Raw genomic sequence first — 13,721 nt, forward strand, 5'->3', positions numbered from 1 at the left:
ATCAGATCCCTCGAGCATCGATTAGCTATCATGCTCCACTTAGTCAGGAAAGTTTTTATATCTACAAATAGTCCAGGGATGTTACGAACTCTAAGGCCTAAAGGGATTATGCCAGCTTTTAGGTAGTTAAGCATAAACTCCCCATGGGCCTCTATCCTAACTAGTTTCTTTTGTAGAGTCTGTAGCTTATTTATATCTGTACTATTTTGTGAATTTGCTGTGGAACTATTACCAAAGGATGCACTAGTGCCCACTAGGGTTTCAAAGTCTTCATCGGAGAAACCGAATGTTTGAAGGTTAGCCATTACAAAAAGCTAAAGTCTAAAGATACAGTTTAATATAGTAAGAACCCAAAGGTTTGAAGTCTAAACAGCTAATTACAATACAAGGACCAGAATATATAAGGAAAGGAATATGCAGTAAAGAATTACGATGTCTAGTGGCGGTAAATAGAGAAACATGCAACGTCCCACACGGCTTGCCGTGGGTAAATTATTGTATAAAACAGGGACCCCCTGAACAAAGTCAAATTCCTGGATCAGGAAACAACAAGTAATTGAGAACAGCAATATCCAGGCAATCAGAAATATTATCAAACTGGCAAAAAACACACAATGTGGTGCAGAAGTATATGAACACAAGTAAAAGAAAGCAAGATAACCATTAATTATAATCACATATAAAATGTAATACTATGGATACAGATTGATAAAAATTATTACATTATTAATAATAAGGTAAAAAATAACATTAAGAGAAAACAGATAGACTAATCTCTTTATCGTAGCAGACGGGGTGGGAACAGTAATGGCTCCCACGGCTGATAGTTCGGATCGATGTCAACGCGTTTCGACACTGAGTGCCTTCATCAGGACCTTAACAGCACCTTATCAGCACATATCTAGAATTATAGAAGGATAACAGATAAACTTTTACTTGTGTTTAAAATTATATGTTTCATTTGATCTGATAGATTGCACTTACATTTACTGCCAGAAAGTATTTATAGTACATTTCACCGCACAAAAAAGACATTGGCAAGAAACAAAATAGCAAACTGTATACAACATAGGTCAATTTTTCACATCCTTTTGTAACACATATTTCACATCTCCTAAGAAATCACTAATTTTTTACATGATCTTGGAATTCTTTTGTAATGCATATTTACCATTTCCTAAAGAACACTAATTTCTTACATACTTTTGGAATTGGCTAACAATGAACAAGAAATATATATATACATTGTTATACCAGAGATGAATCATATCGAGACATACATAAATAGTATACATACAATATATATTCTGGTCCTTAGAAGGTAAGAGGAGAAAGGAAGCCAAAGAAAGGCTATTTCTAAAGGTTGATCCTATGTAAAGGGGGAAGAAGGCCTTCCTATTAAGTTGTGTTTGAAAAGAATAAGACGCCAAGCAATAAGAATGGCTCGCACTCTAATCAAAAGGACCACATTGTGTGTTTTTTGCCAGTTTGATACTATTTCTGATTGCCTGGATATTGCTGTTCTCAATTACTTATTCATTACTTTAGCCTCCACAATATCCAACTAAGATCAATCCATTCATACGGAACAGCAGGGCTGATTGTATCCTGGCACAAACAGATGCAGGCAGCAGGCTTCCTTGAGGCCTGCTGTCTAGCACAGCACAAAGATTCAAGGCACTGAGCTGCTGATTTATCAAGAAGGCAGCTGTGATGTGACATATTCTTGCATGCACCTAAAATTGCCGTCCCAACTGAGTTATAGGTTTAATTAATAAAGCTTACAAATCTAAACAATAAATAAATCTAAAATTCCAATGGTACAAATACAATACAATCCTGCCATACCATATCAGCATTGGTGAACTGCCGTCACGTATGTAAGCACTGGAGAATGAGCCGACAATCTTGACTCAGTTATTAAATATTCCACATGAATTGGGAGTTTTTGTTAATGTATGGGACGCATTTGAAATGATTCCACTCTTGAACCACCATTAATTCAATGGTAACCTCTGCAGGTTGGGCACTGATGCAAATGACTTCTGACAGGTCGCTCTCAATTGTGTGGCTGGTCAGACACCATTGCATCAGCATCATGTCAGCAAAATGATACACACCAATGGGGGAGATGTGGTGGCTCTGCTGCTGGGGACACTACCTTCTGCCAACCTCAAAATCAAATGTTGGTTCAGCGATGAGGGTGTATGGGAATACAGCAAATTTTTGCCAGAAATTCTGTCCCTCTCTCCTATAACAAATGTTGATAGTCTTTGAAATAACCTTTGTCAGTATCTACAAATAACCTCCGATTCTCCTCATTAATCCTCAAAAGCCTGGATCACTCTATAGATACATAAACACTCTCTAATCCATCAGTCTAAGTTGAGCCTACTTTATGAGCAATATCCAGTTTTACATGGAGCGTACTAATGTAAGCCTCCGGTACCCTATTGAGCGTAAACCTAACTTAGAGATGATTAGCTATTTAATGAACTAGGCAAGTAAGACCAACTCACAAGAAGATCATATGTTTCACAGTTCTGCATCTTGCTGATATAGCCCTTCATGTTGAGACAACACCCTAACATTTTGCCCCTAATAACAATTTCTTAATGTGATAACATAAGCGTATGGATGGTTGACATCAAGTTCAGATATTCTCAAAACAATTGGTTCCTGGATCATGCATTTTCTTTCTAATGACTTGTATTGCCTATGGTTTCATTACATTACACCAGAGTGATTGACAACTTGTTTAGCATACGTGTTCATTTAAAAGAAACAAAAAGACAACTTCTTCATGGACCTTCAAGCAACATCTTCATTGAATGCCATTGAATGCTAAATGCTATATGAGGGATTTTTATAATGGGGGTATTATTAGTAGTAGATAAGCTTTATTTCGATATAAAAACATATCATAAAAGCTGCATTTCACAATAATAAAAAACATAATTTAGCACATGCAATACAGTAACAACATATTCGCAATATACAGTATAAAAAACAATCCAAATAGTCAAATGGATTTTTAAGAGGGAGGAAAGAGGAGGGGGAAAGCATACTACTGTATCAACAATTTTTTTGCAGTTCTTAAGCGCCAGGCCCAGCCTAAGAATTTTGCCAGACAGCAGGCGAAAAAGGGTCTTGCGTCAGTGCACAATATGCGCAGGGCTTCTAAATGAGATCTTGTTCCCAGACTCCTACATAATGGTCTCAACCACAACTTCCTAGGTGCTACATAGGTGTTGCATTCGAACAACAAGTGTGCAACAGATTCAACCCTCATTTCGCAAAAGGGACAGAATGGCACAGTTTGTAGAGGCGGTTTCCAGGTTGAGGTAAATTGACCAAGAGGGAGTACACCTAACCTGAATTTAATGTACAGTGCTCTGTCACCAGAGTTGTGGATAGAGTCCAAATAGGGTTCCCTAAAAGGGAGTTCTTTAATTAACAAGAACTGGGCGACAGATTTACAGTGATTAGAATTGCACATTCTTTCGTTGTCCACCCACGACTAGAAGGCTTTTTTTATTACTTGTTTTGAGGGAGCTGTTTTACTATCCCAAGCATCTCCTAGCCCCAGTTTGGGGGTATTATTATTGACAGCCTGCATGATACTTGTGCTAATTTATATCATGCAGTATCACACCAAAATGTAACAATTCACTTGCCAGTGCCCGGTATACCTAACACAAGCGGAGACATAGTCGTTGAGAGCTGATCATGTTGTCTTTGGAAATGGTGTGAAAAAAAAGTCCTTTATTTTGCAATAAGATTAGGAGGGTCTTTATTACCAAAGTTTACAAAGTTGTTTTAGCAATCTTTGATGCCATTGGCAACAGTGACAAACTAGCCAATTGGAAAAAAGTTCAGCTTTTCCCAATGACTCAGGTCTGTTGAAGTATAACGATTCATGTACACATTTTTCTATCTTTCTTTGATTGGAAATGGAACCAATAATCACTTTTTCATTTATTTAGATATTGAAGGAACAAAATCACAACAATCAGAAGGGAAGCCAGTGATTGTATCACCAACCACAGGTAATAGTGCCTGACATATATATATATATATATATATCAAATAAAAATGTTGTGTTTTATACGAGTTGCATATAGCAATGGTGGATCTATTGACGAATATTATGTGTGCAATGCCATTTAGCAATTGTCGATAATGTTGTTTACACCTTCCAAGATGGCCGACATATTTTCCTACACAGAAACAGCACCCACCTAGTAGTTCTATGTCTTTGTTTATGAATTGTGTACACCGTTTGATTTAAATTTGATTATGTGCACCGAGGTGCACCGAGGTTCTCGAACGTGATCAAGGCTTAACCGCCGAAACGCGTTGTTTGTTGCCGCAATAAATCGCTGTTTGCAGAAGGATGGTGTCCGAGTATCTTTTATATCACTAAGAGATCGTTGAAAGGATATATATATATATATATATATATATATATATATATATATATATATATATATATATATATATATATATATATTAATCTCTTCTCACTTTGAAAAGGAGTTGGATCGCACAACAGAACCTTCTTTTAGGCAATTTTAGCATTTATTTTCAAAGGAAATTAATAGATATACGGCGGTCTGCTCGACCGCGGGATACCGCACGGCTGACAAGCAGCGCCTGGACCGTGAATGGAGCAAACAAGGATATATATATATATATATATATATTTATATTCTGTTGCATGAAATGAGGTGCGTCTGAGTGAATGTGTTTCTTATCTTCATGGTATGTAATTCATATTACAAAATATGCATGCACGGGGTTATACAGCCTCCCAACATGTACATGTACAACAGAATTTCTCAAAGTAATAAGTAGCAGGGCAGTTATGGGCCCCTGTCAGATCAGAATAGATATGGCCCAGGCTTTGTAATCCATTGCTCTCATTCAAGAGGTGAAAAGTCAAAGGTTCCCCTCCGACATTTGGAAGTGAATTGATCATACTAGTGGTTTTGTGCATTCTGGGTCCTGCTTAGCCATCAGGAAACAATACACTAGAGCCCTGACCCACAAAAAGGCAGTGTTGCCCTTCTTGCCCTGGCTGACATAAAGTTAGTGTTGCACTTCTTGAAAACTAAGACTAGGAAAAGGAGTGACCTTTTGGGAATATTTGAAGTCTTCTCCACCTTTGTTAATTGCTCATCCTCCGAGCCACTTGCCTCCTCAGGAGGTGTATTTGACATATGACCACTAATATTTTTGTGGCAAGGGATTTCCGTGTTTGAGATGGTGACAACAAATATTATTTTAAGGATCAGTCACTTCTGTCATATAATGGCTTTGTACTGGAGTTTCATGGTGACTCAGGGATGGAATCAGGGTCTGGCCTGTGTGAAATTTAAACTGTTCCTCCATCTACTAGCACAGTATTAGATTTAATTTTATACAGAATTTTGCCCCAGTTGTTGACAAGGGTGTTTTGAATGATGTTTCCAGCAGTGGAGCATATGGAAATTTGTGGCCAGCGCTCTGTTCCGCTAGGGCAGCAAAGAAATGCTGCCCTGGTGGACTACAGTCATCATCTTTAAAGATCTCCACTAGGTAGGCAAAGATTGCAGTACCTTCAGAGGAGACGCCACAATAACAGATCTGCTGTGGCACCAAAGCTGATTTACTCTACAGCCGCCATAATCAGTGTACCCAAACAGCAAAGATTCTGGGCCTGATTTGTAATTTGGTAGTCGGGTCGTCCTTTGCCATTGCGATGGAGTAATTTACTCCAATGCCCTGTCCAAGGTCTCGACCACCAAATTATGACATGTCTGTTAGCCTGAAAGACATTTCAAGCATTCAGAGGAACCACCATCTAGCGGAGTTCCTGTGAATGCATTGGAACTTTGCCACATGGTACGGTCAAACATGATAGAGCCACACAATGCTTTTCATTATCAAAAACAAAACCTCAAAGTCAGTTTTTGGTTTAAAAAAAAAAAACACTGCCCCCCTCACAATGAGAGTCATCTCCCATAGAGAGGGGGCACTTTTTGTTTTTTACTGCCCCTTACTGCTAAGGTGTTCCTAGAGGTGACGGGCAGTAAAGAAATAGCTATTTTAAATTATACATGGTCACTTACAATTCTCAGTTTTTGTGGCCTAATTATTGTATCCCCTTCATGATTTTTTTTAAATAAATGGCTTTCTGTTCAATATCAACATAACATCAAATCAATTCTTTGCAACAATACGTATCATACATAAATAGTCACTCTTCTTGTGTCCAAAAGTACTTTCGGAAGGATGGAACTCCTATCTGCTCAAAAAAATTATTGACCTGTAAGTGCGAAGATCACAATGGGGGCGATTCACAGAACTAACTTAAGACAAAATCCTAAACTTACTACTTTTGGTATTCACAGAAGTTGGGATTTTGTCTTAAGTTTGTCTTAAGACAAACTCAAGACAAACTTAAGACAGACTTAAGACATACTTAAGACAAACCTAAGACAAAATCCTAACTTAAGTCTGTCTTAAGTCTGTCTTAAGTCTGTCTAAAGTTTGTCCTAAGACAAAGTTAAGACAAAATCCTAATTTCTGTGTATACCAAAAGTAGTAAGTTTAGGATTTTGTCTTAAGCTAGTTCTGTGAATCGGGCCAAATGATTTTGCTGCATCTGAATTTATCTTAACGCACTGTCTGCCCTGTCAGACTAAGTTTTATTATTATGTCCTTTCCTGATTTCTAGCTGTCTGTAATTTTATAGTTTCTGGATGCTACTTATAAATGAAACGCACGGAGAAGATCACTCTCAATGCTATATAGACGAGTGTGAAATATTTATAGTTCTCTAATTACAACTGTTCAATACACAGTGGCTTTTAGTTTCTGAAGCATATGATGCTCTTCACGTTTTGAAGAGCATCTGTTTTAGGAGGAGAATTGAATATTGAACACCTGCACTTCCAGATCCAGACCAGCCCCAACTCCACACTCCATGGCACCCTCGCCTACAGACCCCTCTGCCCCTGAGGCATCCTCCCTGATGCCATCACCGACCTCATCGTACTCCACGCCATCGCCGCAATGAACTACATACTAATTGGAGACCGGAACTTCCTCCTCGACAACCCCAGCGACCCCAACTCCACCACCCTCCATGACAACCTTGCCAACATTGGACTAAAACAACTCATGACTACACCGACCCTCAAGGCAGGACACACCCTCAACCCCATCTTCTCAGGAGGAAACAGCGTCCACTTCAGTCACATCACACAACCCCCATGGACCGACCACCACTCCGTACACTTCCTCGTTGACAAACCCAAGGCACCCAAACCTGCCCCACGCCCACACGAAGGAACTGGAGCAAAGTCACCGACGAGCAGCTCAACTCCACCCTCATCCGCGACAACCCCAATTCAGCAACAGGCTGACCTTGCAGCCAGCGAATTCCACACCTGGATCTCCAACTGTGCCGACAAGCTTGCCCCACTAAGCAACCCCGACAAACAGCACCCCAGGAAAGCTCCCTGGTTTACCACCAACCTCCAAGAAGCCAGACGTACCTGCAGACAATTGGAGAAGAATTAGAGAAACAGCAAGACACCTGGAAACTACACAACCTACAAAGACGCATTGACGAACTACCACCAATGAATCAGAACCACCAAACGGACCTTCATCCACAACAAAATCCTCGTCAACTCCAGCAACTCCAAGGAAGTCTTCCCCGTCCTCCAGGAATTTACCAACCCCCGCTGCAAAACCATGGACATCACCCCCTCCCAGGACCTCTGCGACAAGCTCGGATCCTACTTCCAACTGAAGATAAAAATCTCTTCGACAACTTCATCAACCATACGCCTGACTCTGCAGCCAGCCCCCCCTCCGGCTACACAAACCAGCCCACCATCTCCACCTGGACACCGATCACGGCCAAAGAGAACACCTCAACTATGAAAGGCATTCACTCAGGGGCCTTCACTGACCCCTGCCCACCACACATCTACCACAGAGCCGCCATTACACCCGAACTGCAATTCACCATCACCACCACCTTCGAGACATGCACCTTCCCCGACAACTGGAAATGCGAAGAAGTCAGGACCCTGCTCAAGAAGCCCTCAGTGGTTGCGACGTACCTCTAAAACTACCGGCCCATCTCGCTCCTCCCCTTTGCTGTGAAAGTCGCTGAGAAAACAGTCAACTCAAAACTGACAAGGTGCATTGAAGACAACGCCGTCCTCGACCCATCTCAATCTGGATTCCGAAGCAACCACAGCACCGAGACCACCCTACTCACCGCCACAGATGACATCCGCAGCCTCCTCGACCAAAGCCACACCGCAGCCCTGATCTTGCTCGTCCTGTCAACAGCGTTCAACAATGTCTCCCACTGCACACTCACCGCCAGACTATACAATGCCAGTATACGAGGTACCACCCTCAACTGGATCCGATCATTCCTCACCGGCAGAAGCCAAAGGGTCAGACTACCATCCTTGCTGTCCAAACCCACGGAAATCAATTGCGGAGTCCCTCAGGGGTCATCGCTCAGCCCAACCCTCTTCAACATCTACATGGCCCACCTCACCACCATCATCCAACAACAGGGCCTCAGCATTGTATCCTACGACACCCAGCTCATCCTCTCCCTCACCAAGGACCACCAGGCTCAACTTTTAGGAAGGAATGCAGGACATCGCAGACTGGATAAAAAACAGCTGCCTAAAACTCAAAACTGAGAAAACAGACGTCCTAGTCCTCGGGACCACCCCATGAGCATGGGACAACACCTGGTGGCCCACCACCCTCAGCAGCCCACCGACCCCCAAGGACCATGCCAGGAACCTCAGCATCGTACTAGACTCATCCCTCTCCATGAACAGGCAGGTCAACGCTGTCGCCTCCAGCTGCTTCAACACCCTCTGCATCCTCCGGAAGACTTTCAAATGGATCCCCCCCCACCGAGTCGAGGAACACAGTCACCCATGAACTCATCACCAGCAGGCTGGACTACGGAAACACCCTCTACACCAGCATAAACAAGTCTCTACTCCGCAAACTCCTCGGCATCCCGACACGAGCACATCAGCCAACACCTACGGAAGCTCCACTCTCTCCCCATTGAGAAGAGAGTCACTTTCAAGATTCTCACCCACGCCTACAAATGCCTACATAACACCAGACCCAAATACCTCAACAACAGAGTCACCCTCCACGTATGCAAAAGAAACCTCCGATCAGCCAATCTCATCCTCGCCGAAACCCCACGAATCCACAGAGCCAAAGCAGGGGGAAGAGCCTTCTCTCACATCGCGGCCAAGACCTGGAACAATCTCCCGATAGACATCAGACGCGCCCCCTCCCTGAACACCTTCAGGAAAACTCTCAAGACTTGGCTCTTTGGCTGAACAGCACTGCTGACACCCCCCTCCCCAGCACCTTGATACCCTCACAGGTGAGTAGCGCGCTTACAACTCGCTGATTGATTTATTATGTGCAGTGCTACAGGACACATGCTAGTATCTGGATGAGTTTTACACACACCCTCAGAAGGATGCTTTGAAAGGAAAGCTCCCACATATTTCACTAAAATAAAATAGCTAGAGTTGATATCCTTTCTTTACCAACGGGATTATCTGCAAATATTTTTCACATCACCATGGTAATCATTTAAATTTATAATAAAAAATTGTTGAATTCGATCTCAAACATGCTTTTTTTAACTAGCATATAACATCCCTGCAACAATCTGCAGAATATTTTCTTCAAGTGCCCAATAGAAATACAACCTTCATGAAACAATCTGCTCAATATTTTTTTGAAATTCCCAAAAGAAATACAAAATTACAGTGATCATCTACAGAACATTTCTTTCAAAACACTACCTCTGTTGTTTTTTATTGCTTTACTGAAATAATATGGTTGTGAATTGTCCTTTCTTAGTAAAGTGTCTGGGCATCACACATTCTGTGATCTTGTAATCACCACCTAATGTATGCACTTTCTCCATTTTGTTTACGTTGGAGTTAGAACAGTAAAACGGACCCTCTCAATCTACCTACTTTCCCCAATATTTATTAGATTATAGTTAGAATATTAAACTGCCACCCTCACACTCCTAATGTATTCCCTTTCTCCAGTGTTTGATAGATTAGAGTTAGAATTGTAAATTTCAACCCACCATTGTACACATATTCACAATTGTGTACGATTTTGATTAGAATAGCGTATTTGTATATGTGTGTACATTTTTAAATCAGTTTAGATTGGAGTTAGGTATTGCATATTACTTTATTCTGAAATTGTTATAAAATAGTTTCAGCATATATATTTTAAGTCATATGTATTATAAACATGTTGTATTTACTGTAATTTATATGTTCTATTATGATTTGTTCTTTAACATTCCTTACTTTATTTGTAAATTGTTTTGGATTTTATAAATATTCATTTATATATTTTAGCTAAGAATTATTTTTTATACATAATGGATTTATTGATATGTATAATTTACTAAAAACATATAATTGTATTTATTTATACAGGTTTTATAAGTTGATATGCATGTTAGAAAAATAAGTTAAATTAATATATATGCTATTTGTATTTTAAATATTTAAAAATGTATTGATTTTATTAAATATAATTTCACTTTCATTTTAAATTATAGTAATGTCAGTCACATTTAATGTATATAACCTACCATTATGATGTTGAGATTTTGAAAAATAATATTTTAGACCATTACATTCTTTACACTATAAACATGTGAAGTTGATATGTTTGTGGTCAGTGTTTTTATCATAATATTTTAGCACATCAGGATATGTGTGATCGATATTTCATCATACATCTGAATTGAAAGGGCACCAATGTTTTTCCATTTTAAAAGCTAGCCCTGAATAGGATGAAATAAGGTGGTTCAAAGTAAAGATAAATCAAAAAACATAAATAAAATCATGAATCAAAAAAATGCAAATATAGACCATTGTAAGAAATAGTTTTCAGTACTCATGTTTTTCAAATGGTAGTTTGGTGAGGCAAGCAGTAAATTGTGAAACTCACATTGAAGTTTGCTGGGCGAAATAGCTAGGATGAAAAAACCGATAACAGGAGCTACAATTACAGAAAGGAAGAGAGCGCATTCAATGGCTAAAGGCGTTAAGAGAATCACAATAAATAAGAAAGATGGAAAGGTGCAGCAATTCTGGCTAGGGCAAAGGGATTTTCCTAATCAATCAGTAATATATTTAATGTTAGTTGTTTTCGGGTGCCTCTAAAGAACAAACGCATGAAATGAAAAACCCTGCAAAGCATATTTATTTTGAGGTGTGGACATCAATTTCAGATTGAAGTGAAAATTACCCAAATTATGAATAAGATTACACGTTAATTAAATACAATTCGATACAATTACAAAAGCAGGAAGACTATTCCTGCAAGAGTATATGAATTTCTAAAGATACATATCACCTGGAACAAGATGAGTAGATGTATGACCCTAATATTTCCATGATGTGGAATCAATGGCGAGAAAATAATTGAAATGAAAGACTCATTGTTTTGTTTATTTTTACAAGGTAAACCAGTAACACATACGTATTCTTTTATCAAAACAGAATCAAACGGACAACAGTCAAAAGAGGCAATAGTTACTACATCCTCAAACCTGAGTAAGGATCCTGATGAAGGTACAATTATCTGTAAATTAATGAATGTATTTTTTTTAAAATGTGTCATTATTTTAGTCTCTCTCAAAACAGCAATTGCTCAAGTTCAGATGCATTACCTGAAAGGATCACCCTGACCAATTGGTGACTTAAAGAATTGGGGGCAGATTTATGAGGCCCTTGCGCCACGTTTACGCCGCTGTTGCGTCACGCAAGGCGGCGTAAACGTGGCGCATCCCTACGAACGATTTACAACGTGACGCATCTAGGCAGATGCGTCACGTTGTAAAGCCCTGCGCCGCTTGTGGGCGTTCCGGCGCAGGGTGGGCGTTCCGGGGCAGGTGCGCCTCGCAAAAGTGGCTGAGTGAAATCTATGAGATTTCACTCAGTCACTTTTAAGCCAATGCTGCGTCAAAAGCCTGCGCCTGCTTGAAGCAGGCGTAGGTCTTGACGCAGCATTGTTAAAATGGGGCACCCCCGAGCCTTGCTGGAGCTGCGTCGCACTTGCGACGCAACTCCAGCAATGCGCCGCATTTCCGGCACGGATGCGTCACGCATCTGTGCCGTTTTTGCACCATGGTGCGCCGCATTATAAATGCGGCGCACCATGGCTGGCGGAGCTGTGGCGCACTGTGGCGCATGTTAACTGGCGCATCCCTGGGGATGCGCCAGTTAACATAAATCTGCCCCTTGTTGTAGTTAAGTGCTATAGTATTGGTAAATCAGGGAGATGAATTTGATACTATGGACCAAAGAGCAGAAATAAGAAATTCTGTTACTTTACGTGTTTTTCGACACAGGAGAGCAAACACATAGTACACAGATTCTTCTATAATATGTGTTCTTCCTTTGCCCCCAAATATCTATATCGCTCTTTCTATTTGCATCTCTGTTTCTCCATTTCTCTTTCTCTGTCTCTCTAACTTCTGTAACCGGCTCTATATTTCTTTCTCTCTACAAAATACCCTTTTTAACTGTTATTTCTTTCTTTTTCTTTGGCTTCATCTTTTCTCTCTTTCTCGTTCACTCTCTCTTTCTCTCCTCCCTAACACTCTTACTCTCAGGCTGTCTACCTCATTCTCCCTATCGCCTACTTTTCATCTTTTACTTTTACTTCACAGACTTTTCTATTTCTCTCTATCTTTTATCCTGCAAGGAGATTTCATTAGCACTGGTAAAATCACCACTGCTTTCCCTTTTTTGAACCATGTTTTCGAACTCCACTTTGAGCAAAGACAACTAAACCATGATTGAGAGAGAGAATAAGGGCCCAGTGGAGTCTAAGACTGAGAGACTACGAGACCAGTTCACAAAGACAAGTATATGCGCAGGGATATGGACAGCAAGCAGCGCAGGGATAGGGACAGCAGGCAGTGCAGGGGCAGGGGCAGCAGGCAGCGCAGGGATAGGGACAGCAGGCAGTGCAGGGGCAGGGGCAGCAGGCAGCGCAGGGATAGGGACAGCAGGCAGTGCAGGGGCAGGGACAGCAGGTAGCTCAGGGATAGGGACAGCAGGCAGTGCAGGGGCAGGGACAGCAGGCAGCTCAGGGATGGGGACAGCAGTCAGTGCAGGGGCAGGGACAGCAGGCAGCTCAGGGATAGGGACAGCAGGCAGTGCAGGGGCAGGGACAGCAGGCAGCTCAGGGATGGGGACAGCAGTCAGTGCAGGGGCAGGGACAGCAGGCAGCTCAGGGATTGGGACAGAAGGCAGTGCAGGGGCATGGACAGCAGGCAGCTCAGGGATAGGGACAGCAGGCAGTGCAGGGTCAGGGACAGCAGGCAGCTCAGGGATAGGAGCGGAGCGAAGCCAGACTCGCATCTCTACGCGGTTTACGGGCAGCAATATTGCTTATGTACAGGGGTGGTGTGACTAACGTTTGGAGAACACCCCCCAGGAGGTGGGTTGCCGGTTTGAATGCTGATGGCAACCACCTGGCTCAGAACGAAATACTAGTGAGGTGAAGACTGGCCTCGAGACCTGATGAAATTGCCGCAAGGTATTTGGCAATGAAACATGTTGGCCTTCCCTAATTAGTTGAGAAGTGTGGCTCAATGGTTAGAGCGGCAG

The 13,721-nt window shown here is 41.5% G+C and overlaps 1 protein-coding gene across 3 annotated transcripts in view; it reads left to right on the top strand.

The window, feature by feature from the left end:
* Window positions 1–13,721, top strand: part of EMCN (endomucin) — an 871,751-nt gene that overhangs the window by 352,363 nt on the left and 505,667 nt on the right. The window contains exons 3-4 of one of the 3 annotated variants that reach the window (XM_086963130.1): window positions 3,987–4,049; window positions 11,604–11,675. In XM_086963130.1, coding sequence (XP_086819256.1) covers window positions 3,987–4,049; window positions 11,604–11,675 — 135 coding nt within the window. The remainder of the gene's footprint in view (window positions 1–3,986; window positions 4,050–11,603; window positions 11,676–13,721) is intronic. The other 2 variants (XM_086963129.1, XM_086963131.1) reach the window with 2 other exon arrangements.

This window comes from Lissotriton vulgaris, chromosome 3_1 (assembly GCF_964263255.1).
Source record: "Lissotriton vulgaris chromosome 3_1, aLisVul1.2, whole genome shotgun sequence".
NCBI lineage: Eukaryota > Metazoa > Chordata > Amphibia > Caudata > Salamandridae > Lissotriton > Lissotriton vulgaris.